Here is a 14,226-nt window from a genome sequence, read left to right as displayed (position 1 = left end):
CCAAAATTAGTCTTATTAGAAGAATCTACGACAAGTTTACAATTTACAATTCCCTCTGTTTCACTACTTCCTCTCTGGTATTAAAATCCAACCCACGTATAGTGCAGACTATAGAGAAGCATCCCTGCGCCTCCCCCCAGCCCCCCTCCCTCTCCCTCTCTCCTCTTCTTCTCCTGCGACATGGCATCTCTGCCATTATTTTTTTACCTCCTCTGTCTCCCAGATTACTTACCTGGAGATCTCCGCCTTCGAAGCTACCTCTCCCCTTCGTTTTAAGTTTTAACCTCCCCCACTCTCCCCTTTAAAACCCACTCTCCCCACCCACTTCCCGCTTCACTACTACCCCTCACTTCCCATTTTCTCACTTTCTAGCTATCAAGCAGAGTGACTCACTGACACAACGATGGCGGAGAAACCACTGATGCTTAAGGATTACCTCGCGCTCGACTCTTATTCGGAGTCGTGTGATGGTTTCCGATGCTACCCCCGGCTAGCCGACGCGGCCACCGTGCGCCACCTTATCGACGCAGAGCTCCGCGGCGGCGGAGGGAGGATCCGGACCCGATCCAAGGGGGCTCTCAGGAGGATCTCCGCCGCGATTAAGCTCAAGCTCCTCCCCTTCTCCTCCTCCACCGCTGTCGGATCTAATCAGGAGGGGTCCCTTTCCAGAAGCTTCTCGAAGCGGCTCAAGGGAAGTTTCTGGAACAAGCGAGCGAAGGAGGACGACGAGATCGAGGAGGGGATCGGGGAACGGCCATCGTTCGAGTGCCCTTCTCCCGTGGTTAGTAGTTGTAGCAGCTGGTCGGATTCGGATTCCTCCGGATCCGATTTCTTGCCCTCGTCCATCGCAAGCTCCGAGAAGGAGAGCTCGCCGCCGCGAAGCCCGTGCGGGAACACTAACACTACGGCGAGCAAGGTCGGCGATGAAGCCGTGGAAAATGCCACCGGCCACCGAGATCAAAAGGTAAGATCTTTTTTTATTTCTTAATTCAATGAATTTAGCCTAATCTACTTTGGTGCGTCGCTTGCTAAGTTCATGTATCAAATGATATACGTTATACGAAACTTAAATGAGCAGAGACACAAATAAAACAAAAAAAAAAAGAAAAACTCTTATTATTACAATATATTTGTTCTAATATTGAGGAGGGGATGCGAGGAATAAAGAGGGGACAAAGTGGTTGTGTCATGTTCATGAAAAAGAAATTGAGTAGTTGAGCATATTAATTTGCAATGTTGGCCCATCAATGCAATTTGTCGAATAGCGAGGAAATATTTTGGTATATCTACGTGGTATTGGAAAAAGTATCCACTTCCTCCTATACCTACCGCCACTAATAATTTCTTGGCCGTTCTAACTCTTATAGATGAGCTTTAGTTTAATTTGATACTTTTATTGGACTCGTGTGCGTTTGTTAATGCGATAAAACCAAACGCCACCCCCCTTCCCCCCCACCCCGCGTAAAAAGCGGATTCGGCGACCACGCGTGCTCTCCTCTCTTTTATTTCGAACCGTACCTTTCTTGGCATTATTTTTGGGTAGCTCGTACTTCTCTTTGAAAAGTATTGTTACTTGTACCGCGTAGTAAAAACTAACCCTCGTTAATTGTATTCGTACAATGTAGGGAGAGTTACTAGAATGCCCCTCGGAGGAGGAGAAGGAGCAGCTCAGCCCAGTCTCCGTGATGGACTTCCCTTTCGAAGACGAGGAAGACGACGAGGAGGCGACCACCACCACTGCCTCCCCTTCCTTCCGCCATGCCAATGCTCGTATCGAGAGTACGTGGCTTTTTATCTTATAAATCTTTTGGATTAATTAGTTTCTAACTATTGGCAATTGAAATAAATAAAGGCATCTTAAAAGGAAGATTAGAAAAAGTAAAAGAAATAGAGAGAGAGAGAGAGAGAGAGAGAGATAGACGTATTGGGTTTTGGAATCACCTCTCCTTTTGTCGTTGGACCTTAACCTCAGCGTTGAGGACAGTGCAGAGAAGGACTACCCAACGAACGCAATAAAAATTCTTCTTGGCTTCTTTGTGAGAAATTATATATACCTGATCAAAAATCCTTCACGTGTTCGTAGTAGAAACAAATCCTTACAGCTGCGTTGTGCTTAGTAAAAGCCAAATCCAACCTTTAATTACTCTGTCCTTTGCTAGCTAGTACACGAATTAGTAATTAATTAATTACGTGCTAATTGCGGTTACAGGAACAAAGCTGCAGCTGCTGCAAAAGATCAGACGGTTCGATAGCCTCGCTGAGCTGGCACCCGTGGACCTCGAGGAACGCTTTGCCACCTGTGACGACCACGTGGCATCATCAGACGGCGGAGATCACGAGGACGTGGAAGAGGAATCGACGGAGGGGATGGCATGGGGCCTACTCGGGGTTCTGAAGTCCGGCTCAGCGATTGACCCGGACGAAAGCTTGGAGAAGCTTCTAGTAGACTTCTTCACGGAACGGCTCTCCTGCACGGATCACGAGAGATCTACCTGCGGTACGCCGACCGGATTATTGGAAGCCGCGAGGGAGTGGATCAACGGTGAGGGATGCTGCTGGGAGTTACAAGACGGCAACCGTGGGGAGATGGAGATCATCGAGATGGAGAAGAACGGACGGTGGAGATGCTTCGAGGAGGACGAAAGGGTATTAGGTTCGGATTTGGAGGGCCTCGTGTTGGACTCACTCGTGGAGGAATTGGTCAGCGAAATCTTGGTCGGCGTTAACTAATTGGTTAACAAAGAATTAAAGCGGGACTAATTTCCTTTTAGGTGCCTGTATATGTCGCGCGGAGGAATATATACAGTTTCTAGGGGGCTTACTGCTAATGTGCCAAAATAAAACAAGCCACTCTTGCTCGATCAAACTCGATGCCAATTTAAATAAGAGGAGTTTGGTCGGTTAGCTTAGACTTTGATTGTGGATCCTAGATGGACATTAATTTTTCGAGTCAATTTTGAGTAGGAGCTACGTTTAATATCGGTGTGATTAGATCTGTCAAACGTTTAAATTTCGTACCAATCCTGGATTTGGGCCGGGCTTTGTAAAGCAACCCAGCCCAAAGGAGTAGACAAAACCCCAGACTTCACTCCGAAGTACTTCAACTTGATAGATGAAACGTATCCCCGAAGAAGTTTTAGAAGCTTTTCTCCACCTCAAAGATACCTAAAAAAAATCTATGAACTGCTTTTGATAACATCTGTTGCTTATAATAATTTCCAATTTCCTCGAAGAACGGATTCAATCCGCCCATGTCATGCCAGATCCGCTGACCATAGAAATCCGGGTTTACAAATGTTATTATTAGATTTGGAAGCTCTTAAATGCCTACTGTACATGACGAGTAAAATAATTAAAACTCATGCTTCTGGCTTTAATATTTTTACATGTAATTATTATTACATTATGAAAATATCATAGTTGTCACCAAAATTATTATGCTATTTCAGAAATATTTTTTCGTTAGTTATATAGAAATAAAATATAATTTAAACCAAATTTAGAGAGAAGTTTTTCACTATAATGAATATTAAAATATCAGAATTGTTATCCTCGGTCCATTAAATTTACTCACTGGATCATATTCTATAAATTTAAAATAAATACACTTCTTTCATCTTCTAAGATTAATATTGTAAATCTCAAATCTTAGTTCTTTTATCCTTTTGAATATATAATTATGTAATAATTTTTTTTATTATCTTTAAAATATTGGTAGATGATTCATATTTACTCGTATAATAGAATTATTAATATCACAGATAAATTAATAGTTTCTTAGTTTAAATTTTAAACCTAAAAAAACTCTAATTTGTACTAAAATTCTTTGGTTCACTCTGGTTTGGTTTCTCTCTCTCCATGACAGACAGAGATATCCTTTTGACGGTATAATTGCTAGCTTTTATTACAACGTAATTACTTGCCCTATCGAATCTTCTTGGGTCCCCCACCTTTAACTCTTCAACTAGTAGTGTAACATTTCCGATACATCTGCCACAGGGAAACGCTAACAAGCAAACCAACAGGAATTACTTCATTCATCTCTAATAAATAAGGGATTCCTTATAAATACTAGGATATATTTTGATTAAGGGTTTTTACACTTATACCCTTCTCTCCATTCGCATTGTAATTTAATTAATTAGTCTTTTTTTTTTTAAAAGTATATTTGATTAGATATAAAAAGGATAAAAAAGTTTTTAGTTGCTGCACTAGTTTATGAGTTCTTAACTAGTTCAAAGGGATTTCTAAACTCAAAACAAATAGGGTCTTAAGTTTTTAATTTTTTATATGAATACCCGTAAAAATTAAATTGTAGTTATACTTTATTCCGCTTAACATTAAAAAGATGAAAAATATCTCTGCTATGCTTTACACACATTGTTCTTAATTACAAATATATTTATTTTTTTAAATTTATTAAGTCGTTCTGATTTTAGGATTTATTTGTTTTGAGTTTAGGGACGCCACTGAATTAGTTTACCGAACTCTCAGACTAGTTCAGTAATCTAATATTATTTTTCGTATTTAATTAAATTTATTTTTTAAAAATTAAAATTAAAAAATAAGACTAACTAATTGAGTGGAGGATTAGTTTCAAATAATACAAGGCCTTATCGTATCGTATGACCTTTAAAAAAGTAATTAGAAGAATATTTATTTGGTTTCGAGGGATATGTACTTAGAAAGGTTTACAACAATAAAGAAGCTTTTGAGGGGTTTATAGGTAAACGAAATTCTGGGGATCAATTTACAGCTGGTCAGTTTAATAGGATCAAGAACCGTTAACTCTTAAAAAGCGCGGTCCACGTTAATTCAACATGTCCCGCGGAGGAGCACAAGCGGGAATGGTTAGCTACGCATGTAAGCGTCCACGTGGTAGAGCCGCAAGTTGCTCCAGGCCTAGCGCAGCGCAAGTGCCACTGTGTGGATTCCCGAAGGGAACCCATCGTCTCAACTGCTATTCTCACCCCGACTTTTCCCGTCGCCTACTCGTTTTCCCCTCCTACGTCTCCCTGGCCATCACACGAGTCGTCCTCGCCTCGCGTCTTTCCTCTCATCAAAAGCGGGAGCGGAGAGAGGAGAAGCGAGGGAAACGCATGACTTGCCATCTATTGCATTAAGAATATGAGTTTTGTTAGGGAATCCCTTCTCTAATGCCTCTCCTTTCTCTTTCCATTTAGGGCCCCCTCTTGGATTCTTTCCTTCTTCTTCTACTGCTACTATCCTTTTGTGAACTTCTTAGCGCTTCTTTTATTGGGTTTTGTGTGGTTTTAGTGTAAGTTTTGTTTGCCTTCTTCGTTTGAGAGAGAGAGAGAGAGATGAGGGCAGGGGAGGAGCAGGGGAGGGCTCTGTTTGGGATTTCATTAACGGAGAGGCCCAAGTGGCAGCAGTTCATGATATGCTCCTCCGGATTCTTTTTCGGCTACATCATTAATGGCCTTTGCGAGGTATTTGTTTCTTCTTGTCTGACATTGGGAAAAATCTAATATTTTTGGTTTTCCTTACAGTATGGATTCAATCTTTTCCTCTCGGTTCTTGCTGCTTGTGTCTCGAAATTGCATCTACAGATGGGAATTTTACTGCCATTATATGTAATTCTGCTAAATTTTTTGTGTCCGTCTTCCAGGAATATGTTTATAATCGACTCCAATTCAGGTAAAACCTCTATGATTCTTCCATATGATCTTTAATTATACTCTTTTCTCCAAAATTATGAAGGAATACATTGATTCTCTTGTGCTTGCAGCTTTGGTTGGTACTTCACTTTTGTGCAGGGGTTCGTGTATTTGGGTCTCATACACCTGCAGGGCTTCACTCCGAAGCAGATGGTGAATCCTTGGAAGACATACGTGAAGTTGTCGGCGGTGCTCATGGGATCTCATGGCCTCACCAAGGGCTCCCTGGCTTTCCTCAATTACCCTGCACAGCTCATGTTCAAATCCACAAAGGTTGCATTTTTAATCTTGGTTTTGATCTTATCTTGGAAATTATCAGAGTCAGGATCTATGCATAGACGAATGCTTGTTTACGGCATACTTCTCGTATTAATTCTTGGGGGCTATATAACTAGAAGTAACCACATTTACAAAGTCGATTTGTATGAACAAAAGCAAGATTAATCAAGCTATATTCGTAGAACTACCTAATGCCTTATCCACCTTTATATCTAGTCTTAAAGTTTAGGAGACTAATTTTGGATTGTCGAAATTTCTTATCCGAAGGAACTCTTTTTCCTCCTTTTCATTATTCTTTCCTTATGGAACGGTATGTACTGGCTCATACTAATTGAGTTCTTTGCGGGAATTCAGGTACTGCCAGTAATGGTCATGGGGGCATTTATTCCTGGTCTAAGACGAAAATATCCAATCCATGAGTATATTTCTGCAGTTCTACTTGTTGTGGGCCTCATCCTCTTTACACTAGCAGATGCCCAGACATCACCCAATTTTAGTTTTATCGGTGTGGTCATGGTGTCGGGAGCTCTAGTAATGGATTCCTTTCTTGGGAATCTCCAGGAAGCCATTTTTACCATGAATCCCGAAACATCACAGGTGATTCACAATCCTTTTACTGATAGCTAGGCCATTATGGCATGCATGTGGTGGTGTTCTTATTTTTGAGGTTGATTAATTTGAGGAAAGGGTCACATTGAAGGTGTGATACTATTTTTCGTAGATGGAGATGTTGTTTTGTTCAACAGTTGTGGGGCTACCTTTCCTGATTCCTCCTGTAATCTTCACCGGGGAGCTCATCAGAGCATGGAATTCTTGTTCTCAGGTAAATAACAATTCAGGCAAGTTGCTCGAAATACTAGCAACTTTACTGAAATTCCTTCTTTCTCAATCTTCTTTGATTACCGGCATTAGTGCTGGCTTCTATTTGTTAATTGTTGGAGTCTAAAAATAAACTCAGACATTAGTGTTTCTAAATGCAGCATTTATATGTCTATGCTGTCTTGGTTTTCGAAGCGATGGCCACGTTCGTCGGTCAGGTCTCTGTTCTTTCTCTCATTGCCATCTTTGGGGCAGCAAACACTGCCATGGTACGTTCTTCATCTCTCATGAATCTTGATCATACGTTCTAATGCCAAAATATGCGGTCATTTATAACATATATATAGCTCATTATGATCTATACATGTATACATTGTATAGGTAACAACGGCGAGGAAGGCCGTCACACTTCTGCTATCTTATCTGATATTCACAAAGCCTTTAACTGAGCAGCATGTTTCTGGTCTCTTACTAATAGCTATGGGGATTGTTTTGAAGCTTCTTCCAGAATACAAGGAACCCATTTCCAGGGAACAAATTCAAATTAGTCATGTGAGGCAGAAACAAGGATCCAGAGAACAGGAGGGAGAGAAAACTCCTTTGGTTTGATGGAGAAATTAACTAAATAATGATTCGTGTTATCTTGTGTACTTATATACATAAGTTTACGGAATAAAATAGATTTTGTTAAAGCATGCTTTTTACCTTTAATTTGTGTGTTACTGGATGATTAGATATTTTACGGCAGGATACTGAATTGATAATGATGATTAAGTTGGAGATCGAGTATTAGGTACCACTGTATGAAGAAGTATAAAATTATTGCTTAAACTGATATATATATATATATCTTAAGACTTAAAAAGAGTTGTTGACATCCTGTTTGCAAGAGACTGACTTCCTGAGAGTTACAGTGAACATGTATGCTGACTAGTAAGTAGTAACAAGGAGCGAAAACAGTACCTGTAGATTTATATTAGTTACTTGGCAAATTGGAACTCATAATGGGTGTACCATTAGTAATCACTAAAAAGTTCTTTTCTACAGCAGGTTAAAGAGGAGAAGAGTGTACATTATAAAAAAGAAAGCTTACAACAGCTAAAACAAATCTAAGTACAGCCAAAAAAGAAAGTTACAAGATAATCTAGTTGCTGGAAATAGAAACCAGCAATTCTGAAATTAAAAAAAAAAAAAAAGAGAGAAGAAAAAAGAGAAGAAGAAAAAGAAATGACATGATCCCAAACTGGAAGAGATGAAATATTAACAATGAGATTGAATGCAGGAATAATCATTTTGATAAATACCCTGCAAAGAGAACTCGAGAGACTCCTTGCGCAGCTTCTACCTCATTTTCTTGATGATGGCTGAGGTGCGAATCTCGGCGTCTTGCTTGATGAAGCTCCACCAGAGATATGATAGAGGAACAGCGGCGAGACGGCCGAGTGCATGGGCATCGACATATCCCATGTAAGGAGGAAAGTCATAGATCTCCAGGAGAATGGTAAGAACACCTCCAATTGCAATCGCCCACAGCTTGAACCTTGAAGGATGACGGGTTATGATTGCCCACACTGCCCACAGGAGAACTTGAGCTACGCTTAAGGCGATGCAAACCTTCTTGTTTAACCCTGATAAGTGTGAAAAATCATGTGTAAGAAAGCAGATTGTATACAGATATTGAAAATATAAAATCTGCAAGCATGAGAAGATATGAACAGATCATTCTTCATCGCATGAGGAAAATTTCTTAATGAATCTAATATTATAATCTATGGCCCATTTTTCATTTCCATGTTACTGTTATATACGGGAATAGAAGGCAAACAAAAGCCCTTTCTGGTGCTTGTTTTTAACTCTATAATTACAAGAAACTAAACTCCATACTCAAAACTAAGCTGACTTTTTGCACTAAAGAACAGAGCACTGAAGAAAGGTGGTAAATGTTTCAGGACAAGCTAATTTGACATAATTCAAGGGGAAAAAGAATCTAGCGTTGCTTATTATACTGCAATTTCCAAATATAAGTAGATCTTTATCAAGGAAAAGGAAGTTGCAAATACGTGTCTAAAATTAAGCTTAAATATTTTCCTGCGCAGCAACTATCCTTCGTTGTTTTCCATGGCAGAGAACTCACCATAGTCAAAGTCATAGAAGTTAAGATACAGTATATGTGTTGTCAAAAATGCCAGCAATGGAGCTGCAACCATAACTCTAGAAGCCTCGTCCTTCACGTTAAATGTTCTCAGAATGGCCAGAATGAGGGAGCACCCAAGGAAAGCTACAGAAGATGAATAGTCCAACTTCTCTGTCAAATCAGAATCTCTGGAGTAGATAAATATATAAAGTGAATACTTATAATGGCAACATAAACCCATGGGAAAAGATGAGAATAGTCATCAAGAAATAAAAGTGAATATTCTTACTGACTATGATATATAGAGCTCCAGAACCAGGCATTCATTGCCAATAGGCCATAAATGTGCCATAAACCAGTGAATTCATAATATGTCCTACGACTTTGAGGCTGAAGAGGCAACTTGTAATTAACCAGGAGGGAAAAAGAAAGCCATCCATTAAATTGCACCAAAAGAGTCAATGCAGAGAGGGCAGCAGACAGAGGCTCCTGTAGGAGGTGGATTAATAAGAATTTTGTATAGACAGGGAAATTTAGACTGCATAAGCTCAACATGTCGGGAAAATATGGCATACAGCAAAGTTAATGAATAACACACCTGAAACACAAAAACACGCTTGAAAGGCCATTTCCTGTGATACTTAACAGGCTTTAGACCAAGTGCTTCTCTTTCTTTAGCCCGTTGCATCATACAATGGTATTGACATTCATTCTTACAGTTCCATTCTTTCCAGCGCAAGTACAATGGCTCTTGCTTGTACCATGGATTTTTCCCAGGTAAGCCATCAGGTAAAACCTGGCACTGCTGAATAGAGCTATCTTTAATGGATCCTGTCTTTTCACATTGGTCAATGCAAGCTCTGGCGTCCAAAGAAATGTTGACATGTCAACAGATATGTGACTAAATGCTCATCACATATGCAAATAAGCAAACAGAGCAAGAGGTATTAGCAAGCCTAAAATCCAATTATTATTCGAGAACTATGAGGCGGTCCCTGTTATCGTATGTGGACCACCAATTCCTAGGAGTGAACTGTATTTCTCCATTACAGAACACAACCAAAGAATGAAAAGTTAATGGCAACTGAATATACATAACTAGGATAAATTGACATAATATTTGTATTTGACCTATAGGATATTTGACAGTAGAAAGAGCTTTTTATACTACCATTCTACCAAATACAGTGATTGCCCATGCCCCATGGTAACTTCAAAATCATAAATATTAAATATTTCAACAGCTTGGCCTACAAAAAGTTTCAGAGTTCAGACTGGTTTGGCCTCAAACAAACCAAAATCGAAATCGACTGGAACTACCAAGCTACCAAAATCAGGCAAAATAAGGCTTTTCACTCTAGTTTCGATCTGGTTTCAAATCAATTATCATCTGTTTAGTTGAAACTCTTACTGGCAAGTCAAACAATTTCAACATTAACAAGCATGGGTTAGATACTTAGATGACATTATTAATGCTAGGAAATAATGAAATTCCACAGTTGTGGGTGCGAAAAGCAACTCAGGTTCCTTGAGTTTTCTGATGGCCAATCTTACTTGTCTAATTTACACCAGTCATCAAACTAATGTTGAATATTTATTAAATATATATTCAGAAGTTCCATCCCCAGCGAATAAACTAATAATATGCCCATCTTAATAACTATATGACTACTTTCTTACGAATGTAGGAATATCAGTACAATTATCCCTATATTAGAAGTGCTCTTACATCTGACTAAAAACAGAAGTATGAAACTACTACTCTGTCATAAATATCTCGATCAATTTGGCAGGGTGTAAAGGAATTAGAAAATATCTAGGTCCGACAGTTGATGTGATTATAGTGTGGCGGTCCAAACCCTGCATGGCGATACAGAGTTGCTAAGAACTATACTTTCATGAAACAAATTCTTGTGAATTCTTTGGCAAATTAAGCTTCGCCAAGTACTGAACTTCAAAATTCATATGCAAGTTCTACACCTACCACAAGAACTCTCCGACTCCGAACAGGCCCTAAATAGGATCAACAAAGGTCCCATACATACCTAGTCTATCCAACCTGGACCAATAACAACCAATAGTACGACAGTCATAATTGTACTCAGTATTAGCAATCCCAAGGCCATTGCTTTCAGATGCAGCCTCTTAGACTTCTCTTAACTCGACAAGTATCAGATGCTAAATTGCTAAATAATCTAAATATCAACCTTTTCTGAAAAAAAATAAAATAAGTACATCGTATCCCTTCCTTCCCTCTCTGATTGAAACAAATTCTCGATAATTCACATATATGAAATATATAACTTAATTTGAACTAGAAACATGAATGCAATCGGGGGCTTACAAATAGACCGGATCGGCATCGCCCTCGCTGGCGCCAATGTTTCCAAAGACGAATCCAAATGCCACAAGCAGTAACAACCAGAGGTCTCCCATCACTCCCCGAGCTCGAAGCTACTCTACCGGGAGAGATCCATAACCAAATCAATAACTAGAGAGAAAGAGAGATGGAGAGAGAAGGCGTGGAAGACTAGATTAGCAGATTGGGAAGCATATCGACAAGTTTGGGATTTTCTCGAACGCGAGAGGGAGAGAGAGATGTAGAGATAGAGAGAGACGGAGAGAGGGAGAGTTGTGTCCTTTGCTTTAGTCTTGGGTTTCTTTTATTTTCATTTATCTATATATTTAGCACCGCGAGGCGCGTGGGTGAGTTCTTTATTTCCATTCCCTTTTTCTACTTACTAAACGCACGCGGTTTCCGAGAACCCATCTCGACACCCGAGTCTACGAGGTTTCGGCGTTTCGCCATTGGGCGTCGATCTGGGTGAACATACCAGGGTCCGCTAATGAGACACTAATTACACGAAAAGTGTAAACTAATCTGAGAGTTTGGAGGTTGTTCGTTCGAGATTAGAGCTGGATGTGGGTTTAATTACGCAATAACCGGCTCCGATTCTTCGGGAAAGTGATGAGGTGGCCTATCCTACCCTTTGGATAATTGGAAAGCAAGTTCCACCGTCCTTTGTGCTACCTTTGACGGTTGTGATCTCGCCACGTATATATAGTATCGGTCATACAGGTTTAACATATGTCATTGGAATTCGTGTTTTGAAACACTCCGTATATGAATATTGTCAACCTCTTTAACCCTTTCAACACTATCTCGTTGTCATATGAAATATTCATATTAATAAGAGTTTGTAAGCTAAGTTGTTACATACCAAATATTTAAAGATACAAAACTTATCCCATCATACACGTTTGCAAAAATTCAATAGCATAATTATTATTGTATTTGTGACAAAATAATATTTACACTAACCTATCATAAGCCTGTAGGCTAATTATAAGTTAAACAAAAAAATATAACTATTATTCTCCATGTATAAATTCAACAAGTCAATCCTATCCAAAAAAAAAAAAAAAAAAATTAAAAAACTTTACATTGTGCGAATATAGCACCTCAATAAATTTTATTGAATAATTTTCTTAATGTTTTCATAAGGAATTTAACCCCATGATTTTTATCATAAGGTCGAAGAATCTTATACGTGAGCAACAATACCTAATCCTTTTATCACTTATAAAACCATAGCAGTGTACAATAGATATTTGGTGTTATATTATTGACACTTTTTTTTTAATCTCTTAAGATATTTATGTTTAGAGAATTTTATAAATAACACTCTATATTTTTATATTTTTGATTAATATTTCGTATTTAAAGATTTTGTAATTCGGCTCCATATTTTTTTATTATAATTTTTATATAAACACAATGAGTTAATTTTATCTAATTATGAGTGTGAACTAAAAGGGTGTCAATAAAAAATATTATGTTAAAATATATGAGTAATTTATAAAATATCTATATTATTTATTTGTAAGAGAGAGATTTTAATTTTGTGCCGGTGGGATTTAGTTGTGGAGAAAAAGTTTTAGATTCAGTGAGTTAGGATTTAGTTTAGTGGGATAAAATTTAATTTTAGAAAATATGATTTAGATTTAATAGGATAAGGTTTAATTTTAGGAAAGATAATTAGATTTAGTCGAGTAGGAATGTAGGATTTAGTTTTGAGGGAGATGGTGTGCATTAGATTATAACTTTTTTAAGTATCTTTCGTAATTTGATAAATATAATTATATTAATTATAAAATATAGTTCATGTCAGTTAGCAAAGTGTTATATGATAACTATAGAGGAAAATATGAATCAGATTATAAAATACAAAAAAAAGGGGATATTAATAATAAAATATTATAGAGCATGATTTATCAAAAAATATTAATTTTATTATTACTTTCGGTCTTTGACCGCCGACTAATTTTTATTTGTCTAAGATAACTATAATAACGCCCTATCTTTCGGTCATAACAATTTTTATATTTTATTTAGGAATAACAAAAGATTCTCCCATTAAATTGAGATTGATAATAATAGTACGTGGAGAGGATAATGGTAAATAAAATTTTAGAGATGAAAAACTAGTAGAAGAAATAACAAAAAATGTTATTTAACTCTCCTCTAACCATGACTAAGGAGGTTATAAGATTTATTCTAAGCTTAAAAAATTATTTACTAGATTAGTTTGACGGCACGATGACTTAGATGGGCAACTTAATAGTGATGCCATAATAATAGTTAGTTAAAATTTAAAGTAATCGATTTAATATATTTTGTAAAATTTACTAAAGCAAATTGCCTTTGTATTTATAAAGAATTGGCATTTTATTTGATCATTATCTAGTCTTAATGCATGATAAAAAGAAAAATAAATAAATATTAGATACAGTTATTTATGAAAGGAGTAGTATTTATGTTTTAGGAAGGGATAAATTAGTAATAGAAAACATATATCACTTTCTATTGGGAAAAGCCAAGCAGAAGTACTTTGGTTGAAGAAAAGAGTCAAATCAATTCCTGCAGAAGAAAATCCAAAATTAGGTGGAGCGATAGAAAACGAGACCATACTGGATTTTAGTGGAAATTGCTCCTTATTTTAATAATAATCTCGTATACGGACACAACCGACACGATAGTCACCTACCACCTTTCGCACAACCCAAAATATGACACCATTCTCGTTTTAATCGAGGAGTTCTGTGAAATTAATTTCGAACCTAATAATCTAATTAACTTAATTTTAATTCAAGCTTAAAATAAGACAATTACACTGCGAGCTTTATATCATAATCTAAGTATATAATATTAAAAAGTATTATTGTACTGTGTTTGATTAAGCCGGTCCTTCTATAGAATAAACACGAATACGCGAACACCAAGAGACCGCATACTTTGCTTCTCTCCCCCCTATA

The 14,226-nt window shown here is 37.7% G+C and overlaps 3 protein-coding genes across 4 annotated transcripts; 2 read left to right on the top strand and 1 right to left on the bottom strand.

Moving 5' to 3' along the window:
* The first annotated feature begins 132 nt into the window (after positions 1–132).
* On the top strand, positions 133–3,187 carry LOC140767151 (uncharacterized). Its single transcript, XM_073106966.1, has 3 exons — positions 133–964; positions 1,626–1,779; positions 2,210–3,187. The coding sequence occupies exons 1-3, from the start codon at positions 404–406 to the stop codon at positions 2,728–2,730; spliced, it is 1,236 nt and encodes a 411-aa protein (XP_072963067.1). The 5' UTR covers positions 133–403; the 3' UTR covers positions 2,731–3,187.
* A 1,743-nt stretch (positions 3,188–4,930) lies between these two features.
* On the top strand, positions 4,931–7,471 carry LOC140767152 (UDP-galactose/UDP-glucose transporter 2-like). Its single transcript, XM_073106967.1, has 7 exons — positions 4,931–5,450; positions 5,630–5,658; positions 5,750–5,951; positions 6,312–6,554; positions 6,679–6,780; positions 6,938–7,045; positions 7,158–7,471. Exons 1-7 carry the CDS (start codon positions 5,322–5,324, stop codon positions 7,383–7,385), a joined length of 1,041 nt encoding a protein of 346 aa, XP_072963068.1. The 5' UTR covers positions 4,931–5,321; the 3' UTR covers positions 7,386–7,471.
* A 297-nt stretch (positions 7,472–7,768) lies between these two features.
* On the bottom strand, positions 7,769–11,550 carry LOC140767871 (uncharacterized). 2 transcript variants are annotated; one of them, XM_073107946.1, is made up of 5 exons: positions 11,255–11,550; positions 9,509–9,770; positions 9,204–9,399; positions 8,911–9,054; positions 7,769–8,404 (listed from the first exon to the last, which is right to left on the bottom strand). In XM_073107946.1, exons 1-5 carry the CDS (start codon positions 11,344–11,346, stop codon positions 8,118–8,120), a joined length of 981 nt encoding a protein of 326 aa, XP_072964047.1. In that variant the 5' UTR covers positions 11,347–11,550; the 3' UTR covers positions 7,769–8,117. The 2 variants fall into 2 exon arrangements, with proteins under 2 accessions (XP_072964047.1, XP_072964045.1); XM_073107944.1 differs by having other exon boundaries at positions 7,771–8,404; positions 8,911–9,098; positions 9,200–9,399.
* Between the last annotated feature and the right edge of the window lie 2,676 nt (positions 11,551–14,226).

This window comes from Typha angustifolia, chromosome 9 (assembly GCF_048772165.1).
Source record: "Typha angustifolia cultivar Huaian chromosome 9, ASM4877216v1, whole genome shotgun sequence".
NCBI classification, from domain to species: Eukaryota; Viridiplantae; Streptophyta; class Magnoliopsida; order Poales; family Typhaceae; genus Typha; species Typha angustifolia.
This window is presented reverse-complemented; position numbering and strand designations above follow the sequence as displayed.

Excerpts from the sequence above, each read along its gene's own strand:
- LOC140767151 (XM_073106966.1), top strand. The coding sequence starts at position 404 with ATGGCGGAGAAACCACTGATGCTTAAGGATTACCTCGCGCTCGACTCT. Across the intron at positions 965-1,625 it reads CCGGCCACCGAGATCAAAAG|GGAGAGTTACTAGAATGCCC; the intron begins GTAAGATCTTTT and ends CGTACAATGTAG. Across the intron at positions 1,780-2,209 it reads TGCCAATGCTCGTATCGAGA|GAACAAAGCTGCAGCTGCTG; the intron begins GTACGTGGCTTT and ends TTGCGGTTACAG.
- LOC140767152 (XM_073106967.1), top strand. The coding sequence starts at position 5,322 with ATGAGGGCAGGGGAGGAGCAGGGGAGGGCTCTGTTTGGGATTTCATTA. Across the intron at positions 6,781-6,937 it reads CATGGAATTCTTGTTCTCAG|CATTTATATGTCTATGCTGT; the intron begins GTAAATAACAAT and ends TTCTAAATGCAG. Across the intron at positions 7,046-7,157 it reads GGGCAGCAAACACTGCCATG|GTAACAACGGCGAGGAAGGC; the intron begins GTACGTTCTTCA and ends TACATTGTATAG.
- LOC140767871 (XM_073107944.1), bottom strand. The coding sequence starts at position 11,346 with ATGGGAGACCTCTGGTTGTTACTGCTTGTGGCATTTGGATTCGTCTTT. Across the intron at positions 9,771-11,254 it reads GATGCCGATCCGGTCTATTT|AGCTTGCATTGACCAATGTG; the intron begins GTAAGCCCCCGA and ends TTTGGACGCCAG. Across the intron at positions 9,099-9,199 it reads AGCTCTATATATCATAGTCA|AGATTCTGATTTGACAGAGA; the intron begins GTAAGAATATTC and ends TATCTACTCCAG.